The sequence below is a fragment of the Haliotis rubra genome, unplaced genomic scaffold (assembly GCF_003918875.1).
Source record: "Haliotis rubra isolate DU_JTF1 unplaced genomic scaffold, ASM391887v1 Scf1243, whole genome shotgun sequence".
NCBI lineage: Eukaryota > Metazoa > Mollusca > Gastropoda > Lepetellida > Haliotidae > Haliotis > Haliotis rubra.
The window spans coordinates 214,452-241,481 of NW_025765163.1; the positions used below are offsets into that span (position 1 = coordinate 214,452).

At 40.8% G+C, this 27,030-nt stretch overlaps 2 protein-coding genes across 3 annotated transcripts in view; both read right to left on the reverse strand.

Moving 5' to 3' along the window:
• The window catches only part of LOC124266277 (scavenger receptor class F member 1-like), a 47,173-nt gene extending 47,026 nt beyond the window's left edge, over window positions 1–147 (reverse strand). The window contains exon 1 of one of the 2 annotated variants that reach the window (XM_046701099.1): window positions 74–145. In XM_046701099.1, coding sequence (XP_046557055.1) covers window positions 74–107 — 34 coding nt within the window. In that variant the 5' untranslated portion in view covers window positions 108–145. Of the gene's footprint in view, window positions 1–73 lie in introns of both variants that reach the window. The other variant, XM_046701098.1, reaches the window with a different exon arrangement.
• Window positions 1–26,767, reverse strand: part of LOC124266289 (scavenger receptor class F member 1-like) — a gene marked incomplete at its 3' end in the record, with an annotated part of 79,245 nt that extends 52,478 nt beyond the window's left edge. The window contains exons 1-2 of the mRNA XM_046701106.1: window positions 26,732–26,767; window positions 18,818–18,875 (exon numbers count right to left, since the gene is read on the reverse strand). Coding sequence (XP_046557062.1) covers window positions 18,818–18,875; window positions 26,732–26,767 — 94 coding nt within the window. The remainder of the gene's footprint in view (window positions 1–18,817; window positions 18,876–26,731) is intronic.
• Window positions 26,768–27,030: the final 263 nt, after the last annotated feature.

Genomic DNA, 27,030 nt, shown 5'->3' on the forward strand with positions numbered 1-27,030 from the left:
GTTGAATTATTTGATGAATTACTTTAATGACACTTAAATGGATTAAGTAAAAATATAAGTCCCTAATACTTACACAGTACCAATAGCGGGATTCTCGCCATTTCCATCTTGATAAAGCATCAACTGAAACTGAACATCAAGTGGAAGTGATTTCGTGACTTACCAACATGTATATGGGCGGCTGTTTGGGGGCGTTTGTTTCTGGGACTATTGTTTCCCGACTGACTGACTCGATGTGTTGTAGTATAGCCCTGAATCATGTATGTCATCGATGTCGTACTGCTGTGTCAAGTTTTCTTCCATCAATGATTGAATGTCTACGTCTTGATCATGGAGTCTATGGAGATGGTATTGTTATAATCGTAATCGATAATAAATGGTAATTTGTGTTTATGGAGTTATAATGTCTGGATGTGCATCCGTGCTAAATGCGCCCACGCCATCAAATTCTCTTCTGATGATGTAATCAAGGCCGAATTACGAACATGGCATCTTAAAATTAAAGTAAAAGAAACACGTGCTTAGTTGCACTTGATGACACCAGCAATAGAACACTAGTGTACGTATAGACTCGATGCATTATAACGGTTGCAGGGATGGAGACGAACACATGTGCATATACAAGGAATCAGGTAGAAATAATTGTCATTGTAATAAAGTGATTATCAATCGTAATATGGTAGGTAGTTTTAATCTTTCAGAATTGAAGACGAAGTTATGATACTGTAAATATCTTCATTGTATTTCGGGCAGAGAACAACTCACACATGAAATCATATCATGACTTAACAGTAATCTCCAGTTGTAATTACATCGTGATATCTTCTTATGCAGGATAGGCAGCATGAAAGCAGTTTGTAAAGCCCGCCTACTTACAGCAGTAGCCCTTTCAGTGTGCTAAAACTTTCTAAATGCATTTTCTGTATTCCTTTGACACTATGGGTTCCCTTTTGAAGGAGTCCCTTTTCATTCAAACACGTACATGGTCTTATCGGTCAGCGTCGCTCTCGGTTATATTTTGTTCAATGCATATCTTCAAAATGGACAAACAAACCATACTTATTTACACTTTTAAAAAAAGACATAAGAGATTTTATTGTTATCTCAAAAGCACCAAAGGAGAATACGAACGAAAACAAAACTTTTGATATATTGTAAAGGATATTCTAAAAGTCACATTCCGTGATTAAAATTGAACAAAAAGTTTGTAAAATAGCAATAAAAACACAAAAACGTACTCGTATTTCCGCCTATTACGGAAACACCCGACAGTTAATGAGCAGAGGGGTATCACGTGACATGACGTCATAAGTGCCTGTTGCTGATGGCTTCCTCTTTGATTTTACCTCACAACTTAACAGTGTCCGTGGATTCTGAAGCAGTAAAAGATGTTCCTGATGTCATTTCTGAAATGGATGTTAGACCGTATCAATACGATCCGATTTTACATCTTGCAAGACAATCTTCCACTGAAGATGAAGAAGAAGAATCAAGCGAAACGGAGGCACCGCTTGAGGTCAAAATAAATTTAAAATAGACCATATCATTTAACAAGATTACTATTTGTCAGCAAAATGTCATACAGTTCCAGCCAGCAAACTCACCCCTATAAATATATGACCAGTCACTAAGAATTATTTTAAAAAAATGTGATTACAGTTCATTTTGTGTCAAATGGGTGACTGTAGGGTGTCTGGGATTTAAAAACAAAATAATTATGCTTCAGACGAGGGAAAATAAAATTATCTGCTTCAAAAATTACACTGGAATTATTTTGTTGAAAAAATTAGGATCCTAGTTCTCATTAATAACGTATCAAGTCTCGATACAAGATCCCAGCCTGGTCGAGCAGAGATAATATTCGCGACGCAGATAAGTTATTCCCCGAAAACTGGTGAATTATAAAATACTAGTCAGGACAACCACTACTGACAAATAGCGAGTCTGATGCCGACGTGCGTAATTGGACACAATGGAAAATAATGAAAGCAACAAATACTTCATGATTTGCCTTTGTATTCGGCAATGTTTCGAGTTGACTGCATCATTTAGGGCTCCAAACCGAAAAGAACGTTATAGCGAAACATTTTCAAGCTCATGTGAAATATCTTACTGATTTTGATAATATATATCTCATGTGTACAACTCGAACTGCCCCAGCTACAAAATGCCCCAACAAATTTTGTCATTCATTCTAATTTGTTCAAATTTATTTATAATGATTGAATATATGCCGTAAATGCATAGTTTTTGTCAACTTATTATGATATTATGTTCTTCATATAAAAGTTATTAGGAAGTAATATATCTGATAAGTGAGTGAGCGAGAGCGAGCGAGCGAGTGAGTGAGTGAGTGAGTGAGTGAGTGAGTGAGAGGGAACCAAAAAGGAAAGGTGGAGAAAATATCTAAATGTATAACTCACCACCTTAAGGAAATCGTGATGTGACTCTTCAGGTAAGATTCACGCAGTGAGTGTTCGTTCACAGGGACAACAACTGGTGGTGTATACTACACGACACCACAAAGATGCTTTTAACGTGCACATTGTGCAAGACACGATCGTTGAATTAAATATTGCCTGAGGTTTAAAAGAAGTTGTCGACTCAATGTGTTCGACCTGCATATGTAACACACAGGGAAGTATTGACCTAAAATAGGAATGTCTTACATATAGTTCCGAAGGTATATAATGCGTGGTATTGTCCTATACATAATCATCTATTTCGCCACGTGTATGTGCTGATGTACACAGTAAGTATTGACTTTAGAAAGTGTCTATGTTTGTGATTGTCCACTTCTCGATCTGCACATTTTTTAACAACACAAAAGCATATTGAAGTGTATTAGTTACGGAGTGAGTTAAACTTTCGTTTTAAGCCGCACTCAGCTATATTCCAGCTATATGGCAACGGTCTGTAAATAATCGGGTCTTGACCAGACAATCCAGTGATCAACAGCATGAGTATCGATCCCCGCCTTTGGGATACGGTGACATGTGTCAACCAAGTCAGCGAGCCTGACCACCCGATCCCGATATTCGCCTCTTACGACTAGCAGGGGTTACTAAAGCTTAATTTTAACTCGGATCTTCATGTTTGGGAAGTGTATTAGACCTATTCGAAAGAATGTATTGTAAACATTTCGAAAGTATTTCATTTTTCTGAAACTAGACTTTTTGTACCCGAAACTTGCATGTCCTGTAATTGATAAGCTATAAATCTTAATAAGGGCCATACGTTAATATACAAATACGTTTGTGTCACCTGATATGTTGAAGTTCATCTGATTCGCCATGCATAAGTTAGGTATTTGTGATGTAAACACTTCCAAATAATGGGACTGAGGTGTTCTGTTCACTCCTCTATTTCTACTAACGTATTAATGACCAAGGATTGGAAGTCATCTAAATATTTATGAAAATCGCTCTTTTTAAGTAAGCCATATTCACTTCAAACTTAGTTCTTCTATCTCAATAGAAAAGAAACTGCACATACAATCAACACATGAGTTATGTTCTGAGACCATTATGCCTCCATATGTGAACTGTAAGTACATTTAACATGGACTCACAACCTGAATACACCTAAGTACGTGAATACATCAAAGGTTGGCAGCTCAGATTTCAACCCGCCAGTTCAGTACAGTTGCCCAGGGTGCTGTGGTACACAACGACCTAAGCGCTACTAGTTGTCGTTAGTCAATATAAAGTATGGGAGGTACGATCACCTTAGCGCTAAATCGCGTTGTACAAAGACACCCAGATATTAATACACATACACATAGGCATTAATTGTCTGAATAGTCTAACAGATATCGGATCATACCACCCGTTATGTAAACAACTTCTGTCGGCAATGCTGGGGTAAGCGTCGCTCCCGTACACACTACTGCATGTCCGGTTCTGGAACTTTTCCTCAAGCTAATCTACAACGGGTCGACAAAATTGAAGCAGCAAGTGTCTGCTCGGCTAGTCATTCACGCCAAGCGTCTGGCCAAGAATCTAGAGTGTGTTTTCATCAGGTGTCTAACTCGCATAAGTAATATACCCACCGTGATAATGTCCAGCGTGTGTACTTTACGAAGATGTGTTATGATAATTATTATAATCTATTATAATTCTTGTAATAGTAACCTCACACAAGCTAACTAAAAGCCATTTTGTTCATTGCACATTTGTACACAATAGGGCGTCCTTCAGTTTGAATCATTTTTAGTTTGTCCGGCTTAAGCACGCAGTTCACAGCACAAAATCATCAAAATAAAACAAGTGTTCAGTGTTCACACCGTGGACAATCCCAGTTCATACACATGTTCAACATCAACGCTTTTCTCAACATGGGAGATGTCTGAACCTATTGCTGTTAAGTATTTATTTACAGACATTGGCATACTTCTAGAATTTTCACAGCTGTCCATGTCCACATGTATTGTTTGAATACACCTTGACAGTTGTAAACCACCATTGGAATTGGAAATCGCACGATCTTCAGACAAACTGTCCAAATCAGAAGGCCATGCATCTCCATCCATCTTGCTGTTGCCAAAATGGGCAGCCATAGGATGATTATCTGCATCTCCTGAAGCAGCTCGTTCTGTTGGACTCTTTACTGGATGAAACCAATCATCTTCACGTCGTTTCTTGGGGATATCTGGTTTGGGGTGATACCTCATTGTATTAGATGCTCCACCCATGTCTCCAGTTTGTACAGATGCAGTTGACTGTGTAACTGTGTCTAGGTCAGTATCATGGATCTCCCAGTATTTATGAGGGACATCATAATCTCTGGATTCATTATTCAGCGTTCCATGTCTCGCCCTCACGTCCATGGTTGACGTATTCTGATTGCCAGTTGGTGGATTTGTCTCCGGTCTGAAATATAAGGTTAGGATTATTGCATACATATCCGTATGTCATTGATTTAACCGCTTACATTTGTTTGAGTCAAAAGTGTCTGCCGTTTATTTCAGTACACAGATGTTCAGTAACGATAACTTACCTCCTGTGGTGTCTGTTAGTGCACAGTCTGTGGAGGAACAACAAGACTCCTCCGAACAAGACAACTCCCAGGACCGAATACGTGATGAGGACGGTATTAGGGTCCAGTTTCTGTACATGTTCGGTGCCTAAATACAAATGAAATATTCATGTAAATAGTTGTTCACATACGTGTAGTGACAAACGACAACAGGAAAGCGATGACTGCCAGTACATTTCAATTACTATATTCTGCACATTTGAATATCAACCTACTGTGTTTTAGTTTCTTTTTTATCATTATGAGTTCGTATTTGCTCACGTGTGTATTTATTTATTGCCTGGTGCATTCATTCTATTCCTTAGTCTCTCATTAGCAGGATTATTCATATTATAAATTACAATATTTCCTTGTCAGTTCATTGTATAACTTAAACTTTGTATGCATCACAAACCAAAATTAGATAAAAATCAAATGTACAACTACTGTTTGTAATATGTATTCAATTCATGAAATTTAATATGAAAACACCCACAATGTACAACTTCAGCAGTATCAAAAATCCATCACACGAGGAAGCTGTTCTAAATTCCAGTTTCTACACAAATGTTGAAATCCCAATAGAATAGAGTACATGCAGTAAACAGGGATGTATAAAGTAACCCTTACACTTGTCCCGCTGTATCCATGCACACACTCAGTACAGTCTCCCGTGTCTTTCTTGCATTGAAGACAGTTCTGTGGACAAGGAAACCTGCAGTCCTTGCCGTAATAGCGATCAGACAAACACGTGAAACATCCGTCCGTGTAAAGAGGACATACCTCACAACCTGGCCTGCAAGGTGTTTCACATTTGGTTCCTTTAAATCCCGATGCACACGTTGCGCAAATACCAGTCTCTTTGGCGCATCCACCTTTGCAGTTTGGAGGACAACGTTTGTCACACTTCTTTCCATAGCTAAGTGCCTCCTGACACTGTAGACAAACACTACCGTAGCGTTCGCACTTGGAGCATGTCGACAGACAATCTTCCTGGCAGTATATTCCCTTCTTACCGCCAATACATCCGTCTGTACAGACCAGGGTTGTTTCCTGTAGTTCACAGCGGGAGTTCACGCATGCATCAGAACAGTTCTTGTCACAATCTGTGCCAATGAAACGCGGATCTGGACACAAGTAAGGCCGTACCATTTCACCCGGTGTTGTCTGTTGTAAGAGGAAGAGAAATACATTTTTTCCAAACTTGAGGATGAAAATACGTAAGGCTGTACCATTTCACCCGGTGTTGTCTGTTGTAAGAGGAAGAGAAATACATTTTTTCCAAACTTGAGGATTAAAATACGTAAAATATAAAAGACGAGGCAACAGTCTCTCCATATATGAATAAAGATTTTGGTTCGGTGAAAAGACATTGTTGTGCTCGTAGCTCAATGTGCACATTTTGGTGTGAACTTGTTTACACTCGTTTTACAAGAACATCCTGATGCAAATGTAGTTTAATTGGAGGGCTTTTGCTATGTTTACATCAATCCGAATATGTTTCAGATATCTGTAGGCCTGTGAGTGAATGATTGATGCAGCTATGGCATTAGTCACTCACTCAGAGATCTGTAGGCCTGTGAGTAAATGATTGATGCAGCTATGTCATTAGTCAGTCACTGAGAGATATGTAGGCCTGTTAGTGAATGATTGATGCAGCTATGTCATTAGTCATTCACTCAGAGATCTGTAGGCCTGTGAGTGAATGATTGATGCAGCTATGTCATTAGTCACTCACTCAGAGATATGTAGGCCTGTGAGTGAATGATTGATGCAGCTATGTCATAGTCACTCACACCAGAGATCTGTAGGCCTGTGAGTGAATGATTGATGCAGCTATGGCATTACTCACTCTTGACTATGGTAATGGTTACTGAAAATTGGGTTTCACGATTTTGTTTCCTAATTTGTCAAACACTAAATATTTCGTAAAGAACAGAAAGAACCGTTTACAAATTAGTCGAATGTTGTAAGCAAAAATATTTTACATGTAAGATATGATTGGCTCAACGGCAAGGGAAATACATGTTCTCCAATAAGCCTTGTACTGCAACACACATGTCCTGTTTTGCTACAATGATGTTTAGCAGTCATCTCTATCGTAAGGAAACAGAAATCGAACGTTAAACTGTACCAACCTGCGAAGGTTCAGAACAGGTCCTGGTTCTATTCACGCATATTTGACAGTCAGCGTCTGTAGGTTGGCCCTCACAGTTGTCACAGCATGGCACCAAGAGCACTGGAAGTAGTGACATTATACCACAGAGTGTTGTCTGAATAATACTGTGCAGAGAGTATTATTATATTTCCTTATGAATATGTAATAAGTGAAACATGTTGACACGTATTTTGTTTTATTGATTATTTTTCTAAAAAGAGCTTTATTGTTTATGTAACAAATAACTGCTTTTGGACATATAAAAAAGTACGTTTTCATAATGCTCCAGTTGTACAACATTTCTATTAATTTTCTATTTTTGTGTTCTGTTTTTCTCGCGATAACCCATTTTAAATCAAAATGGACGTACCTCCTCGTAGGCCTGACACACAGAAGAACGCCACCAACATATACGTCATGTCCATTCCTAGATCGTCGATGTCACAACTGAAACAACGTAGTGTCTGTGAGTGAGTTGAGTTTAACGTTGACCATTATTTCAGTTATTTGGAGCTGTGTTGGCACAATGTGTTCCGAAACCCCAAAGTGATACAAGTCTTGGAAGTTTTCCCATTTGGTAAAGCTCAATAACATGGTACTGATGACTGAGAAGCAAAATCGGTAGTTGTGAATCAAGGAATTGTTTTACCAAAGCAGGAACATGGGACCCAGCAATACCGACAGCGGTGCACTAAACGATTGGACGACTCGTGCCTCAAACAAAAACTACGAATATACAACCTTATCCTAACACTATGCGGACAAATACTCAGTTGTACATAGGTATCGTTATTACCTCCAAGTGAATGATGTAGAAACAGGTGGATTGCCGTACTTACCAGAGACACCTCCACAGTTCCTGTCACTAATGCACCCATTGAGCACTATGTATGCTATAAAATACCACGTGACAGTTAAAGAAATGTTACCGGGTGGCAAGGAGTACTCAATATGATCGTCAAAAGTAATTGGGGTGATATTTTCTTATGCAATAAGTAAACATTTCTCAATAATTTGAACACATTTACACTTGTATAATGTCTGATAGCAGTAGTAATATTGATGATGTGATGGAGGCGGTAAATAAATAATGGTCTCTTGTGATCAGAAAATGAAATGTATCAATTTCAGACTTGGGACTTGAGCAACGTATTCATCTAAAATATTATGATATTAACAATTGGTGTTTATGAACTGATGTAAATTGTATATTAATTCAGTTGAGTAAATTGGTGCCGGTTGAAACACATACTTGTATTGTTACACGCTACCAAAACTTATGTTTCAAACCAACCTAAAGCTCAGATCATGCAGGATGATGTGCTACTTGGCGTCCTGTCTGGCATCAGGGCATCAGGGCATCAGCAACATTTAACAGGTGCTCATTCTGAACTGTAATGGATCGTCAAATTACTGATGTTAGTCTCCACTGAACTGCATAATGTATGAGTGTCCAATGTGTAATGTTTGAGGAAATTCCTAGATTATGCATGTCTAAGATGTCCACCACAGTGACCGTATTTGTAAACCAAGGATGGTTAAATATGTGATTCTGTGATAAAGGGACGTAACTCGAACTGCGACTGGGCCTCCGCTGGCCTCTACTGTGTCTGGATAGATGTAGGTTCAGTTGCACGTACCATCACATGTACGTGCGTGTCAGTAACGCCACCTGGGTTAGATAGTGACATTAACCTTGGGACCTCTAACTGCCCAATATGGGGGAGGAGTCACATGAGTAATCTAGGCGGAAACAAACTTAAGTATCGAGATCAGTTTCAGTTTGATCTTTCATTTTCGTAAGTCCCTAAACAGTATTTGATTTGAGTCCTGAGATGTTTCTGAATAATCAATAAGACACAGCTCTACAGCTGTAGTTAGATTAAATACATCCACATATAGTTCATTCAGCTCTTTTTATATTCTACTGGGCGGTTGGTTAGCCTGATGGCTGAAACGTTAAGCTCGTCGAAGAAGACCCAGGTTCGATTCTCCACATGAGTACAATGTATAAAGTCTATTTCTGGTCTCTCCCATCGTGATATTGATATGATATGATATCAAATCGCATCACATCATATTCCGGTCTTTTCAGCATTCATATACTGCTCACAAAAAGTAGCGGGTACTGAAGTTAAACACAGGGGCAAAGACACAGGAATAAAGATTCCTCCGATTACTTTAAGTATGTTTGAGTATAACCATTGGTCCACCTTAGCATGTTGCACGGTGACCACCAGGTGTCCATAGATCCGAAAACATTGAACTCAAACGCACCAGGGGGTGGGTATGAAACATCCCACCATGTTTCACACGTGCAAGTGGCAAAATGCAAGGTTTGCTTTCCATGTGGGGTTAAGACCATGGCCATCCACCATTTCACCACTTTCCACCATGCGAAGATTACGAGAAGACGAAAGATTGAGAGCCATAGGAATGCTCCAGGCCGGAAGAACACAAGCCCACACAGCAGCACAACCGGGTGTCTCGCAGTCTGTAGTCAGCAGGTCGTGGGCACGTTACACAGCCACTGGAAGAGTCCAGGATAGGCCTCGAAGTGGTCGCCTAGGATGTACCACAAGACGCGATGACCGGCGGATCATCACTGGAGCCCTCCGTGATCGACGAAAAATGCGACACAGCTGCAGCAAGTACACAGACAGGCCACTGGGAGCCGCATCTCTTTATTACCCACGTGGTCAACGTATGGGTAGTTGCATATTAATCTCGTACGTCACACGAGTGTCGTATCGCGTTGACCTGTGTCGTAACGACTTGACCTGAAATTCTAACGATTTGATTGGATAACCGATGACCTCTCAATTAGGTCACATTCTGACGTTACTATTTTTTCATTCATAACAAACACGTGAATTCATTCATTCTACAACTTAAATGCATTGTGGGAATGTAAACATTGCGAACGTTGCCGTGCCGCTGTTTAATTGTGAGCTGAACTCAGACATTATATCCGTCGAAAAACATAAACGCAATGTTTCCACCAGTGATGTTAGCCGAATGAAGCAACTGGAAACCAAGAAACGAGGTGCAACGGAGTAGTTTACTGTAGGAGGCTGTACGAGGCGATTACAACTGACATGCATCGTGACGTCGGTTACCATGTCAGTGACGTCATTAGTGTGACGTCATGCAAATATTGTACTACAGTACAAAACTCTTCCGCAACCTCTTTATGAAACCGGTTTCGGTTTGAAACCAAAAACATAACAAAAATACGCTATTTTGTCAATTTAAATGCATGTAAGACGTAGGTAATAAATAAAATACCACACTCGGTCTCATTACATACGAATTATACGAAACTCGTGACCTTCCTATGTTATCTGACCTCGCTTTCGCTCGGTCAGATACCATAGGAAGGACACTCGTTTCGTATAATTCGTATGTAATGAGACCTCGTGTAGTATTCTCTATATACGGAACCGTCTCCATGCTGCACACCTTCGAGCAAGGCGACGTTTCATCCCGTTGCCAGCGGTGGAACAATGCCCGGTGGTCCCATGTGGTGTTCGTCGATGAGTCACGGTTCACCTTGGACTTCAGTGACGGACGTCATCGTGTCTGGCAGACGCCCTGGTGAACGCCACCAGGCAGTCGCCATGATTCCTCATGATCGATATGGAAGGGGGTCTGTAAGGTGTGGGATGGAATCATGATGACGCGCATCCACCTTTGCAGTTTGGAGGACAACGTTTGTCACACTTCTTTCCATAGCTAAGTGCCTCCTGACACTGTAGACAAACACTACCGTAGCGTTCGCACTTGGAGCATGTCGACAGACAATCTTCCTGGCAGTATATTCCCTTCTTACCGCCAATACATCCGTCTGTACAGACCAGGGTTGTTTCCTGTAGTTCACAGCGGGAGTTCACGCATGCATCAGAACAGTTCTTGTCACAATCTGTGCCAATGAAACGCGGATCTGGACACAAGTAAGGCCGTACCATTTCACCCGGTGTTGTCTGTTGTAAGAGGAAGAGAAATACATTTTTTCCAAACTTGAGGATGAAAATACGTAAGGCTGTACCATTTCACCCGGTGTTGTCTGTTGTAAGAGGAAGAGAAATACATTTTTTCCAAACTTGAGGATTAAAATACGTAAAATATAAAAGACGAGGCAACAGTCTCTCCATATATGAATAAAGATTTTGGTTCGGTGAAAAGACATTGTTGTGCTCGTAGCTCAATGTGCACATTTTGGTGTGAACTTGTTTACACTCGTTTTACAAGAACATCCTGATGCAAATGTAGTTTAATTGGAGGGCTTTGCTATGTTTACATCAATCCGAATATGTTTCAGATATCTGTAGGCCTGTGAGTGAATGATTGATGCAGCTATGGCATTAGTCACTCACTCAGAGATCTGTAGGCCTGTGAGTAAATGATTGATGCAGCTATGTCATTAGTCAGTCACTGAGAGATATGTAGGCCTGTTAGTGAATGATTGATGCAGCTATGTCATTAGTCATTCACTCAGAGATCTGTAGGCCTGTGAGTGAATGATTGATGCAGCTATGTCATTAGTCACTCACTCAGAGATATGTAGGCCTGTGAGTGAATGATTGATGCAGCTATGTCATAGTCACTCACTCAGAGATCTGTAGGCCTGTGAGTGAATGATTGATGCAGCTATGGCATTACTCACTCTTGACTATGGTAATGGTTACTGAAAATTGGGTTTCACGATTTTGTTTCCTAATTTGTCAAACACTAAATATTTCGTAAAGAACAGAAAGAACCGTTTACAAATTAGTCGAATGTTGTAAGCAAAAATATTTTACATGTAAGATATGATTGGCTCAACGGCAAGGGAAATACATGTTCTCCAATAAGCCTTGTACTGCAACACACATGTCCTGTTTTGCTACAATGATGTTTAGCAGTCATCTCTATCGTAAGGAAACAGAAATCGAACGTTAAACTGTACCAACCTGCGAAGGTTCAGAACAGGTCCTGGTTCTATTCACGCATATTTGACAGTCAGCGTCTGTAGGTTGGCCCTCACAGTTGTCACAGCATGGCACCAAGAGCACTGGAAGTAGTGACATTATACCACAGAGTGTTGTCTGAATAATACTGTGCAGAGAGTATTATTATATTTCCTTATGAATATGTAATAAGTGAAACATGTTGACACGTATTTTGTTTTATTGATTATTTTTCTAAAAAGAGCTTTATTGTTTATGTAACAAATAACTGCTTTTGGACATATAAAAAAGTACGTTTTCATAATGCTCCAGTTGTACAACATTTCTATTAATTTTCTATTTTTGTGTTCTGTTTTTCTCGCGATAACCCATTTTAAATCAAAATGGACGTACCTCCTCGTAGGCCTGACACACAGAAGAACGCCACCAACATATACGTCATGTCCATTCCTAGATCGTCGATGTCACAACTGAAACAACGTAGTGTCTGTGGAGTGAGTTGAGTTTAACGTTGACCATTATTTCAGTTATTTGGAGCTGTGTTGGCACAATGTGTTCCGAAACCCCAAAGTGATACAAGTCTTGGAAGTTTTCCCATTTGGTAAAGCTCAATAACATGGTACTGATGACTGAGAAGCAAAATCGGTAGTTGTGAATCAAGGAATTGTTTTACCAAAGCAGGAACATGGGACCCAGCAATACCGACAGCGGTGCACTAAACGATTGGACGACTCGTGCCTCAAACAAAACTACGAATATACAACCTTATCCTAACACTATGCGGACAAATACTCAGTTGTACATAGGTATCGTTATTACCTCCAAGTGAATGATGTAGAAACAGGTGGATTGCCGTACTTACCAGAGACACCTCCACAGTTCCTGTCACTAATGCACCCATTGAGCACTATGTATGCTATAAAATACCACGTGACAGTTAAAGAAATGTTACCGGTGGCAAGGAGTACTCAATATGATCGTCAAAAGTAATTGGGGTGATATTTTCTTATGCAATAAGTAAACATTTCTCAATAATTTGAACACATTTACACTTGTATAATGTCTGATAGCAGTAGTAATATTGATGATGTGATGGAGGTGGTAAATAAATAATGGTCTCTTTGTGATCAGAAAATGAAATGTATCAATTTCAGACTTGGGACTTGAGCAACGTATTCATCTAAAATATTATGATATTAACAATTGGTGTTTATGAACTGATGTAAATTGTATATTAATTCAGTTGAGTAAATTGGTGCCGGTTGAAACACATACTTGTATTGTTACACGCTACCAAAACTTATGTTTCAAACCAACCTAAAGCTCAGATCATGCAGGATGATGTGCTACTTGGCGTCCTGTCTGGCATCAGGGCATCAGGGCATCAGCAACATTTAACAGGTGCTCATTCTGAACTGTAATGGATCGTCAAATTACTGATGTTAGTCTCCACTGAACTGCATAATGTATGAGTGTCCAATGTGTAATGTTTGAGGAAATTCCTAGATTATGCATGTCTAAGATGTCCACCACAGTGACCGTATTTGTAAACCAAGGATGGTTAAATATGTGATTCTGTGATAAAGGGACGTAACTCGAACTGCGACTGGGCCTCCGCTGGCCTCTACTGTGTCTGGATAGATGTAGGTTCAGTTGCACGTACCATCACATGTACGTGCGTGTCAGTAACGCCACCTGGGTTAGATAGTGACATTAACCTTGGGACCTCTAACTGCCCAATATGGGGAGGGGAGTCACATGAGTAATCTAGGCGGAAACAAACTTAAGTATCGAGATCAGTTTCAGTTTGATCTTTCATTTTCGTAAGTCCCTAAACAGTATTTGATTTGAGTCCTGAGATGTTTCTGAATAATCAATAAGACACAGCTCTACAGCTGTAGTTAGATTAAATACATCCACATATAGTTCATTCAGCTCTTTTTTATATTCTACTGGGCGGTTGGTTAGCCTGATGGCTGAAACGTTCGCTCGTCACGAAGAAGACCCAGGTTCGATTCTCCACATGAGTACAATGTATAAAGTCTATTTCTGGTCTCTCCCATCGTGATATTGATATGATATGATATCAAATCGCATCACATCATATTCCGGTCTTTTCAGCATTCATATACTGCTCACAAAAAGTAGCGGGTACTGAAGTTAAACACAGGGGCAAAGACACAGGAATAAAGATTCCTCCGATTACTTTAAGTATGTTTGAGTATAACCATTGGTCCACCTTAGCATGTTGCACGGTGACCACCAGGTGTCCATAGATCCGAAAACATTGAACTCAAACGCACCAGGGGGTGGGTATGAAACATCCCACCATGTTTCACACGTGCAAGTGGCAAAATGCAAGGTTTGCTTTCCATGTGGGGTTAAGACCATGGCCATCCACCATTTCACCACTTTCCACCATGCGAAGATTACGAGAAGACGAAAGATTGAGAGCCATAGGAATGCTCCAGGCCGGAAGAACACAAGCCCACACAGCAGCACAACCGGGTGTCTCGCAGTCTGTAGTCAGCAGGTCGTGGGCACGTTACACAGCCACTGGAAGAGTCCAGGATAGGCCTCGAAGTGGTCGCCTAGGATGTACCACAAGACGCGATGACCGGCGGATCATCACTGGAGCCCTCCGTGATCGACGAAAAATGCGACACAGCTGCAGCAAGTACACAGACAGGCCACTGGGAGCCGCATCTCTTTATTACCCACGTGGTCAACGTATGGGTAGTTGCATTATTAATCTCGTACGTCACACGAGTGTCGTATCGCGTTGACCTGTGTCGTAACGACTTGACCTGAAATTCTAACGATTTGATTGGATAACCGATGACCTCTCAATTAGGTCACATTCTGACGTTACTATTTTTTCATTCATAACAAACACGTGAATTCATTCATTCTACAACTTAAATGCATTGTGGAATGTAAACATTGCGAACGTTGCCGTGTCGCTGTTTAATTGTGAGCTGAACTCAGACATTATATCCGTCGAAAAACATAAACGCAATGTTTCCACCAGTGATGTTAGCCGAATGAAGCAACTGGAAACCAAGAAACGAGGTGCAACGGAGTAGTTTACTGTAGGAGGCTGTACGAGGCGATTACAACTGACATGCATCGTGACGTCGGTTACCATGTCAGTGACGTCATTAGTGTGACGTCATGCAAATATTGTACTACAGTACAAAACTCTTCCGCAACCTCTTTATGAAACCGGTTTCGGTTTGAAACCAAAAACATAACAAAAATACGCTATTTTGTCAATTTAAATGCATGTAAGACGTAGGTAATAAATAATATACACATTCGGTTCATACATACGAATTATACGAACTCGTGACCTTCCTATAGTTATTCGACTCGCTTTCGCTCGGTCAGATACCATAGGAAGGACACTGCTCTGTATAATTCGTATGTAATGAGACCTCGTGTAGTATTCTCTATATACGGAACCGTCTCCATGCTGCACACCTTCGAGCAAGGCGACGTTTCATCCCGTTGCCAGCGGTGGAACAATGCCCGGTGGTCCCATGTGGTGTTCGTCGATGAGTCACGGTTCACCTTGGACTTCAGTGACGGACGTCATCGTGTCTGGCAGACGCCCTGGTGAACGCCACCAGGCAGTCGCCATGATTCCTCATGATCGATATGGAAGGGGGTCTGTAAGGTGTGGGATGGAATCATGATGACGTGCAGGACTGATCTCCACATCTGCCAAGGGAGAGTCACCGCTGTCTACTACCGTGACCACATCATCACGCCACACGTCCTGCCGTGTGCACCCCGCCACGGGCAAGGTTTTATTTTCCATAATGATAACGCCAGGGCTCACCGTGCTCGCGTTGTCATTGATCATCTCTGGCAGAACCAAATCCAAACTCTTCCATGGCCAGCGATGTCCCCCGATCTCTCACCCATTTAACATCTGTGGGATATGCTCGTACGACGAGTGGAGGGGCGGCACCCTAGATTTGGCAGAACTGGGCGTGGCACTTCAAGAGGAATGGCAGAGGATTCCTCAAGTTGACATTGGTGACCTCATTAGGAGTATGAGACGTCGATGCCATGCTTGTTAAGCAACTAATGGTGGGCCCGCCCGTTATTGACAGGTTTGTGACATTTGGGTTATCACCCCTTAAGAACTTCGCAATATCCACAAAGAACATCGGCATTGTTATCAAGTTAATTGGTTGACAACTGATGCTAGACATCCCTATTTCCACATGAACATTGTTTTCAAATGACAATTGAACATACGTTTGCTTTTATTAGTCTCAACTTTTCAATATCCCCTACTTTTTGTGAGCAGTATATTCCACAGTATCCACAACAGTATTCAAACTGAAACATACATGTTCATGTCCTAGCCCTCTCTCAAACACTTGTTAACTGACAACACATGTTCTTTCAGAGGACGTTACCTCGAGTGTAACCTGTACATTTAGTTCACATCATGTGAAATCTCATTAGTTATGACTTCCGACTGCAGTCACCGCTCAGCAACACAAATATAAGATCATCCCAGATTCAACACACACGTTGCCTTGACTGACAAGCGAGGATACCTTCACAGACTTACCAGGTCCAAGGGAGGGTTATTATGCTACTTCTTATAATGCTCAGAACGTCTTTCATGTAACGGGACTTTTTTTTCCCTTTATTGTAGTTGACAATTCCTGTGAACTATATGTGATTATTATTTTTAGATTCTTGTCATATATATTTATATATACATACACTGAGCGACACTAAAACGCGGAAGGCAGTTGTAGATTAGAACAAACGATTGAGTACTGCAAACATTATCTATTACGTGTTTTGTCCCTCGCTATACAGCTGCAGAGGTGACCGCAAGCCGAACTGACTCCTCCCTTGTTACTTGTCCTTAGTACAAACACAGTACAACAAAACAATTAAAACGTTTGAGTACAAAACAATAAATACTGTGAAGGAAAGTAATAATGGCAGTGATTATCAATAAGAAAATCTAATTTATCTGGGTATAATTTCTCCATGTTCATATCTTTGTCACATTTATATGGTTGTATTGTTAACTTATGCTGCGAGTGTAATAGGTTCAAATTGTTTGATGAGCTACAGATTAGGAAACACACGTCATATAACAGTAGTCCTTCCATACACAACAACAGCCAATGACATAACATATTTACAGTGCAATGAAAGAACAGATAACATCAGAGGTGGGTGACAACGTCAACACGATGGCTAGATATATGAAGGGTGAGAAGGTAAATCTACACAAGCTGGATCCATTCTTCGATGTCATTTCGTGGATGTTGGCATCTGAAAGCATATTTTGTTCTCCATCAGTACAGATACAACACACATACATTTTCCACTGCATTCTCTTTGTACGTTTGAAAACAGATATGAAACATATTCAACGTTCGCCAAAGGCAGCAATGATATCAACAACTAAACTACCAGGGGAAAAGAATGTGGAGACCTTACATGCTGTACCTGTCCAAGGTATAAAATATAAAAATACATTGTCATGTAGCCAAGATGAAAGGCTCATCTTTAAGTACATATCAAGTTCATACATACATACATATTCTGGACTTAGAGTCCTATTCAACAACCATCGTCACCTGATCTGAATGGGCACCGTTACACAAGGAATGCTGAAAGTAAGGCTTCGTACCTGTGTGACTTTCCTTCTGAGTTACATGGAGACATGTCGTGTCGGGCAGCTTGTGATGCAGACAGGATTGAGTGCACACCCTCCTACATCTACATCCTCCCTCTGCCTCCAGGCACCCGATACAGTCAGCATCACAATATGTTCCACACCTGTCCCCATGGTAACCGAGCTGACATCTACTGCAGCGACCATCTGGTCCGCATGTCCTATTTAAACACGTGTCACTACATGGTCTAGTGCAGTCAGATCCCCAGTAGCCTGGCTTGCATCTGGAACATTCCCCTGTCTCCTGAGAACATGCCTCGCAGTTATCAGGACACTTCATCTTGCAGTCGAGGGACATCCAGCCGTCCACACAGCCCTGTCTACAGAGTGTAGACTTCATACCGTGGTCATAGAAACAGTCCTGATGTCTACGGTGTCTGTTACACTGCTTGTCACAGTGATGTCCGTGAACACCGTGTTTACATCCTTGTGTGCACTTATGGCTGCCGTACCTCTCACATGTGTCACCGTGACACCCCTGGACACCTGGTGTCACAACTGTCACCGGCCCAACCATCCGTGCATCCTCTAGCACACACGACCCGTCCCAGAAGTAGCAGGAGTTGTCTTCACATCCACCACGGCACTTCCTCTCACACCAGTCTCCCCACCAGCCGTCTTGACAGTTTTCCAGACAGTGCCCTGCCTCCCGACTACAGTGGGGCTTGTCACCGTGACTGTATCTACAGTTGGGGGGACATGTCACGTTACAGGTGTGAGAGAAGTAGCCGGCTCGGCACTGTTTACATATCCCGGTGTCCCTGTGACAGCCGCCGCTGTCGCAGAAGGAACAGTTGAAGTTACAGACATCACCATACCATCCTATCTCGCAGGCAGGGCAGGGGTTTGACACAGACGGCCAGAGGCAATGGGACGCTCAGGTATACCTGAAACTGTAAAGTGTTCAATGGGATATAGATATATAGATACAAATAGAAATAGATATATCCTCAAAAGTATAAAAGTGCTTACCTGAACATAGCAGCTGTAGTAGAAGAGTTACTGTTGACATGATCAAGGTCATTTCGTCCTAGAATGAAAAAAGGATCATCATCATCATCATCATCATCATCATCATCATCATCTCCTATATTACTTGAATTTTAAGAACAAATTTCCGCAATTACCTTGCCTTCTTTTTTCGTTGATTAGAATTGGTCCGTCCAATATATAGGCAGTGAGACAATGATCAAGGGAAATCACCACTTCGTCCCAAGTACCCACGATGCTAAATTATCTGTTGTGATTCATATTCCTGTAAGCGTCAACTTTGCATGGGGATATCTTGTATATAGTTACTATGTCAATGATAGTGTCCTTATAACTTATCAGCAGTTGTAATCAACTCAAAGCTTCCGTGTTGTTTTCCGAGGAGAAGGTAATCCCTGAGACGCACGTCAATCCAAGTGCCCCGGAGATACAACGAAGGGTGTTTGGAAGTTGATGTAGCACTGACTAAACAAATAACAGTGCTGTTGACTGCAAGTGTCAGCAGGAATTATAAGCTTAGTCATTACAAGGTAATTAAGCTGAGTATGGGGTCAGTTAACGATCGAATTAATGTTGTGTTGTCCATGTATCAATACTTTTCACGAAAACAATTACATTCATACACAATCCTCTCTACTGAGATATATTTTCGTTCATGATATAGAAAATATTCCGTCAAACCACCCACCCACCACGCCCAAGTATATTTGCCCTCATTTATGAAACAAAAGGTTTCTAAAAGATTATGTCACGTTTTGTTGATGGTGTAGATTAATGCAATCAAGGTATGCAACAGGGACTTTAGCCCTTCTGACCCCAAGCTTGTCAGAGCAGACATGTGCTTGGTGTCTATATCTGTTACACTGTTATCTCACCTGTATCTACAAAACAGACCAGGGCCCACTTGCACAAAGCGATCTTAGTGCTACAACGCTCGAAACTCACATACTGTAAAATAGATCTAAGATGGTCATAGCGCTAGATCTTTGTGCAAGTGGCCCCAGGTATGTCCTCACAAAGATCGATAAGTGGATAGAGCTTGATAACACTATTTACTTAAGGGCTTGTATCGTGCATGTTACGCAAAGAAACGACAACATAGGGGGCATGCATATAAGTAATCGTAGCTTCATCAGTGACATGAATCTTTGTAAGTTTAATTTGTTCGTGTAGCAATCAATATCTGGGATTATTCACCCAGGATATTCACAGTGTATAAGATAGATGTGCAAACGTATATATATTTGGTTTCCAACGAAATGCAATATCAATCAGGAAGTAGGTATTCATTGCAGATATTTTAGGAAATACAGTACGTATGTTACACAATATGTTGTACAAATATGTGCGTGTGTTTAAAGGATGTTCAAGTCATATCAGAGGGACGCAACGATTTGGTCCGCTTATTGTTTAAAGCCACACTCAACAATATTCCAGCTATATGGAAGTAGTCTGTAAATAATCGAGTCTGGATCGGACAAGCCTGTGATTAACAGCATGAGCATCGATCTATACAATTAGGATACGACGACATGTGTCAACCAAGTCAGCGAGCCTGACCACACCGATCCCATTAGTCGCCTCTTACGACAAACATGGGTTGCTGAAGATCAATTCTAACCCGGATCTTCACGGGTCGAGGACGCTAAGAAGCGGTCTCAAATATACTCCCCATCAATAGTTTAGACTCACTAGTGTAAATGCGTAGCCACTTACTTCAGTCAACTGTTCTGAACTAGATTTTGTAAAATAATCCATACAGTTTAAAGGTACTGTTTATAAATGAGCTGGTGTATTGTAAAACAAATTCGTGACGTTGAAAAGTTTATTGGCATCTGTTCAGTAAATGATGAAACTCGGTGAAAAATGGCGATTTTTATCAAAACTTTACACCAAAACGCAGCTGTTCACATGCACGATATTTGCACATGCTTTTCAGCAATTTGATGCATGATCCTCGTGCAATTAATCTGCATAAGGTTTGCAGATGTTTCCCCCAAGTTAGTGGAGAAATTCATCTTCGTTGTAACCATATGTACATACATAACTTATAGTGATTGATTTAAGCGAGTCTAAACTTTTGATGGGTAGTATAGTATAGAGTAATACATATAAGTATAAATAGTGCGTCACTAAGACTAATGCTTCCGTCTATATCCTACTGCCTATTTAAATAAATACAAATACTGTTGAATGACATTCATTTGATGACATGTTCTGTCTGTACTGACGTTGAACACTGTACACAATTATGACGTTGTTCTCAACATTCGACTATTATCCTGAACTTGTCACACAGTTACCAGGCATATCTGCTTATAGTCGACAGACGTCCATCCACACAACCATGTCTGCAGACTTCATACTGTCATAGACACAGTCCTGGGTGTCCTTGTCGAAATACCTCTAGCTCTACGACTGTCGTAAGTGTATGTTACTAGTGTAGTATTAGGGTTACAAAAGAACCTTACCTATCTCACAAATATACCAAAAAAGTTCGTAACAAATGCATGTAGTTATGTATTTGACTAATACGCATCATGTATCTGTGATGGTGCGTTCAAATCCCCAAGTGGACAGTATGTTCTACCACCGTCTTAACGTGCGTCATAACTTCATCTCGCAGGTCATGTCATGGCATTTAGTGGAATCATAGAGACGTATTTCAGAAAGACATAGAATCTGCTTGCTCCAATCAAAACGGGTCACTGGTAGCCAGTCTGTATTATGAACCTTGGGTTGATATCACCCATGCTTTTCGTCAACGTGGTCATGTGTTCCTTGTTGAGACTTTCACCTCTCCTCCCCTCTGTCACTAACACGTTGTAATATAACTGGTGTTGAAACATCTTAATATCAATGTGCAAGAAGGATTTTAGCCCGAATATGAATAAATGAATACAAAAATGACTGTGAGCATAGTCCAAATTTAATTACAAAATATATTTTCACAATGAGTATTGACGATACCACCTAAACACAAGGCTGTGTAAACTGTTGTGAAATCGGACAATACTTCCTGGACTATGCGTTACTTCGTGTCACCATCAGCTGAGCAATCTCGTCCTTTCATAGCTCCGTGTAATGAAGGGGAAACAACTCCAACGTCTTAGTGACATGTGTGTGTTGTATACAACATGTATTTCACAGACGGACATGATATGAATGATTGTTATATAACGAAATGGTTCCCTTCTATCATTTCACTTCGATGTTGATATGTAGTTGTTCGGGTTATCGTTGTTCATGACTCCGCTACAGTAGAAAACATTTTGATGAAAATATTGTTAAACTACAAACAACCCATTAACAACTAGGTGCAAAACACGCAGGGACATTCATTGCATAACATTGTTACCTTGTGTTTTGTGTTCTTTTTAACCAACACAAAATATATCCTCGTAATTTTAAAATGTTTCAAATGAGCACTTTTATGGATTGTACTTGATTTCCATATGTTTATTCATTGTTATTATTTGTTGTAGAAGCATCATAAACGACTACAACTGGTCACCTAGAGCCAGGTTATCCGGCGTGAAACACACCTACATATATTCATTATACTGGCCACTGACAAACCATGCCTCGATAAAACCTGTCACCGTTTAAGGATTCTGTTCGTACTTGACACCATTACAAATGTATGGACCGGTTTGGCACCAACATATGGGTTTATAATAGGGACGAGTATTTCTTCCATGGGTACGTCATGATATTGTCTTGTATTTACAGTTCGTAAATCTGCTACGTCTGAGGCGTGAAAGTTTTACAAACACGTTTATCCCATCACAAAAGAAAACCCAATTTGTTATCATATCGCCTCGGATCAAAGACACATATTAACTTGAAATACGTGGGAAATAACTCAGTGACGACCACTAACGTGTTTCACTTGCCTGTATTTCTACTCACTGACTAATATGTAGTGTTGTCAATTACCGACACGAGGTACATATCCCTTAAAGTTCTGAGCTGAAATACAAGGGAAATAACTCTGTTTCACCTGCCTGTATTTCTACTCCCTGACTAATATGTAGTGTTGTCATTTACCGACACGAGGTACATATACCTAAAGTTCTGAGCTGCAATACAAGGGAAATAACTCTGTTTCACTTGCCTGCATTTCTACTCACTGACTAATATGTAGTGTTGTCATTTACCGACACGAGGTACATATACCTAAAGTTCTGAGCTGCAATACAAGGGAAATAACTCTGTTTCACTTGCCTGCATTTCTACTCACTGACTAATATGTAGTGTTGTCATTTACCGACTCCACTTACCTATACCCAGGGATACTCTACAACACGTAGACAGACAGACACACAAACGTCAGCGGTGGTCCTATAAATGTACCCTTATGAGAAGTTTGAGTTGAGCTTTCCTACTCACAGTGCATTTGGCTCTACTTTGAAAAATACAGCCGCAGAAAGAACTACAGTCGCCACCTTACCAGCGTTTACAACTAGCTATACAAACCCATGATGAGGATGGCCAGAGACAATGGTTATAAGACAAGACGGCATGTAAACTGAAAACTGTTAACGACATGGAGTGAGTTAGGGTGAAGTCACCCCAACTTCGCCTCAGCCCCTACCTCGCTCGCTTGATCAGTCAGTCCAAAATGTATCCTTATGTTAACCCTTTGCAGCATGCAAAACTGGACCTTGCTTCTATTGAGGTTTTATATAGCCAATTGTTATAAATTACCATAATTTTGTCTGTAGGCGTGTATGGAAGACGGAACAGGGCGAACGTTGGCCAGTTGTATTACAGTAAGTTTTTAATCAAATCATAAGTCTGTAAATAGCGTATCGTTTAGTTTGTATTGCGTAGATTCTAAAATGTGTGAGAAATTACAGATGTAAGTATCACAGTTGGGTTTGAAATAAATGAGATGTAACATGGCAAGCATAGCTGACATATAAGTGTATATTGTAAACAGAGCCCACTATGAGGGAACATTCACCTCATGTTTGGAGGTATTTTGAAAGATTCTAAAACGATTCTACGCTATGGCGAAGTTTACGTTTACCATTGGCGACGCTTACCGTTGAATTTTAATAATATGTGATTGCATTCTTCGAAAAAAGCCGAAAACAACGGAGTGAATGGTAACTTGGTAATAATTATGCCAAAAGAAGCGATATCTGTGATGTTTTCAAAGGTCGTTTTCAAACAATTTGTTTCGCCTATAATGGCACTGAGTCATATCACAGAAAATAGATGTGTATATGTGTGTGGTGACATATTAAACATATATATTCCATTTAAATTCATTAGTGGACATATGTCTTCCTTTGGCATAACTAAGATATTCCTTGCAACTAGCAAAACTGATTATTTTATATGTACCGTTCATATTTCATTTGTATTTTCACTGATACCAGGATGAACTCAACATGTTGAGCACCTTCTCCATACTTCCTGCCTCGAGTTGGGTCATTGTTTAACAGTCTGTGGAGAATGTTGACGTTGACGTACACGTCTGTGGATTTCATTCAAAGGAAGCTCTGTCGGTTTCAGATCAGAGATCTTGAATACCGTGGCCAATTGTGCCGGTTATGTCATGAGTCAAGTCAACAAGATTACGAGCTGTGTGTGGTGTGTATTTGTGTCATGAGTCAAGTCAACAAAATACAGGTGTGTGTGGTGTGTATTTGTGTCATGAGTCAAGTCAACAAGATACGAGCTGTGTGTGGGTGTGTATTTGTGTCATGCTACTATAGCTCCCTCTATCACTTGAAGATCGGAAGATGGAGACGCTGATAACGTGCTCGTTTACCCTTTTGATATCAGTTTCCCTGAACCACCACCCGTATCAAATTCCCTGTGTAGGATATGGCTGCCCACATCATCCACTTTCTACACATTCTCCAACAAATTATTTGTCGAACGCAGAACGTTCCATCTCGGCGTTGGAGAAGAAGTCAATACAGGGACAAATACCGAGGACTTATGGGTCTAATGTCCACCTCTTATCAAGAGTTTGGTCGATACTCTCCTCAAACCAGGGTCAGCAGTAGCATGTAGCACTCTTTAACCACCGCTTTCTCGGACAATCTTGGGGTTGATCCATATCTGAACATGTCTATATAACATACGATATGACCTGATTATACAATATATTACCCATTTAGATGATGTTTTAATGGCGAAAACACTCATCTCTTAGTTTTTGGCCCATGGCCAGTATGTCCAGCTCAGGTTTTGCTTTTGCAACCCCTTAATTATGCTGGCTTTCCAACTGACAAGGCCACACAGCATATGCCGCCATAAATCGAGTGCAGGTGGGAAATCTGTAACCGTGAAGTGATAGTGCTAGATCTACTTAGAAGGTTCCCCTCGAGGTTCCCCTCAAGTAGATCTGGCGCTGTCATGTCCTGCATGGCTCGACGTATTCAACTCTACTGCTTTGTTTTGAAGTAGCTTCCCGCAATTTATTGCTTGTCCACGCATATCGTAATTCTTTCACTGATGGCGAGTTGTCGGAAACCTAGGATGTGTTAAGACGCCAATTATATTGGGAATCAGCTTTCTTCCAGCCCACACATAAAACAAGGCCTGAGCAATTAAAGGAATTTAATAATGCTCAGAACCGATGCATAATATCACGGAAGTTTCTTTTTCCTTTATTGTAGTATATTCTTGTCGTATATCTGTACATATGCCGGTGTACTTTCAATGAACACAGACACACGCCACACTTTTACACACAGAAGCACACACACACACTGAGCGACACTAAAACGGGGGAAGGTGGTTGCAGATGAGAGGGCGATTGAGTACCGCAAACGAACTATCTATTACGCGTTATGTCCCTCGCTATACGGCTGAGGTGCTGCAGAGGTGACCTTTACCTTAGGCTGACCAGCTCCTTCCCTGTTTGTCTCGAGTACAAACCTGCGGTACAACAAGATAATTCTGCATTTTTTCGCCATTTTCATATCTTTTCATATTTATATGGGTGTATTGTTAGCCCCTAATCCTGCGAGTGTAATAAGGACAAATTGTTGACGAGATACGGATTAAGAGAGCACACGCCATATAACACTAGTTCTTCCATACACAACAGTATCAATAACATATGAATATTTACAGTACAATGAATGAATAGATGAGGCATCCAGCGAGGTGGGTGAAAAGAATTCGGCTTTTGATTATAACACATATATAGAGAGAGACCCCGATGGAGTAAATCAAAAAGCTGGATCCATTCCTCGATGTCATTTCGTGGATGTTGTCATCTGAAGCATAATTTGTTCCTCCATCAGTACAGATACAATAAACACGTCACAATTTAATTCTGGACTCTAAAAGTCAAAACTCCTCCGCACCGTGGACACTGGACAACGGATTTCGACAAATTCAAGCATGCAGTTATTTATGAATATATACTAAGGATGAAACAAATTTAAAATTGTTTTCTGAGGCCTCAAAATTGAAACTCGGCATGGGCAGAATGTTTACTTTTCATGCAGGGTCATGTTTTGGAGGTTGCAGGCATATGAGTGTATGTTTATAAGCATCATGACACAATTTCAACTCATTTTGGCTTAATTCGGCTAATTTAGAGCGATATTAAAATATCTCGCCCATGGGCTGGAGAAAACCCGCCAACAGCAGCAATGATATCAACAATTACTGATCCCATAGCAGACTTCTGGGGAAAGAATGGAGACCTCAAATACATGTTCTACTTCTGTCAAGGTATAATATATAAAACTATTGTTAATATGTAAGTCGTATAGCCATGATTTGAGGGAAACATCTTTAAGTACATATCAAGTCAAATGTCAGAGACTTCTGGACTTAGAGTGCTATTCAGTAACAATCGTCACCTAGTGATCTGATTGGGCACGGTTACACAAGAGGTGCTGAAGGTGGGCTTCGTACCTGTGTGACTTTTCCTTCGGTTACCGTGGGCGCCATCGTGTCGGGTAGCATGTGATGCAGACGGGATGGAGTGCACGCCCACTACCATCTACATCCTCCCTCTTATCCCAGGCACCCGATACGATCAGCATCACAATATGTTTCACGCCTGTCCCCCGCGCAGGCCTTTAACCGAGGCTGGCATCTGCTGCATCGACCATCTGGTCCACATGTCCTATTTAAACACGTGTCACTACATGATTAGTGCAGTCAGATCCACGAAATAGCCTGGCTTGCATCTGGAGTACATTCCCAGTCTC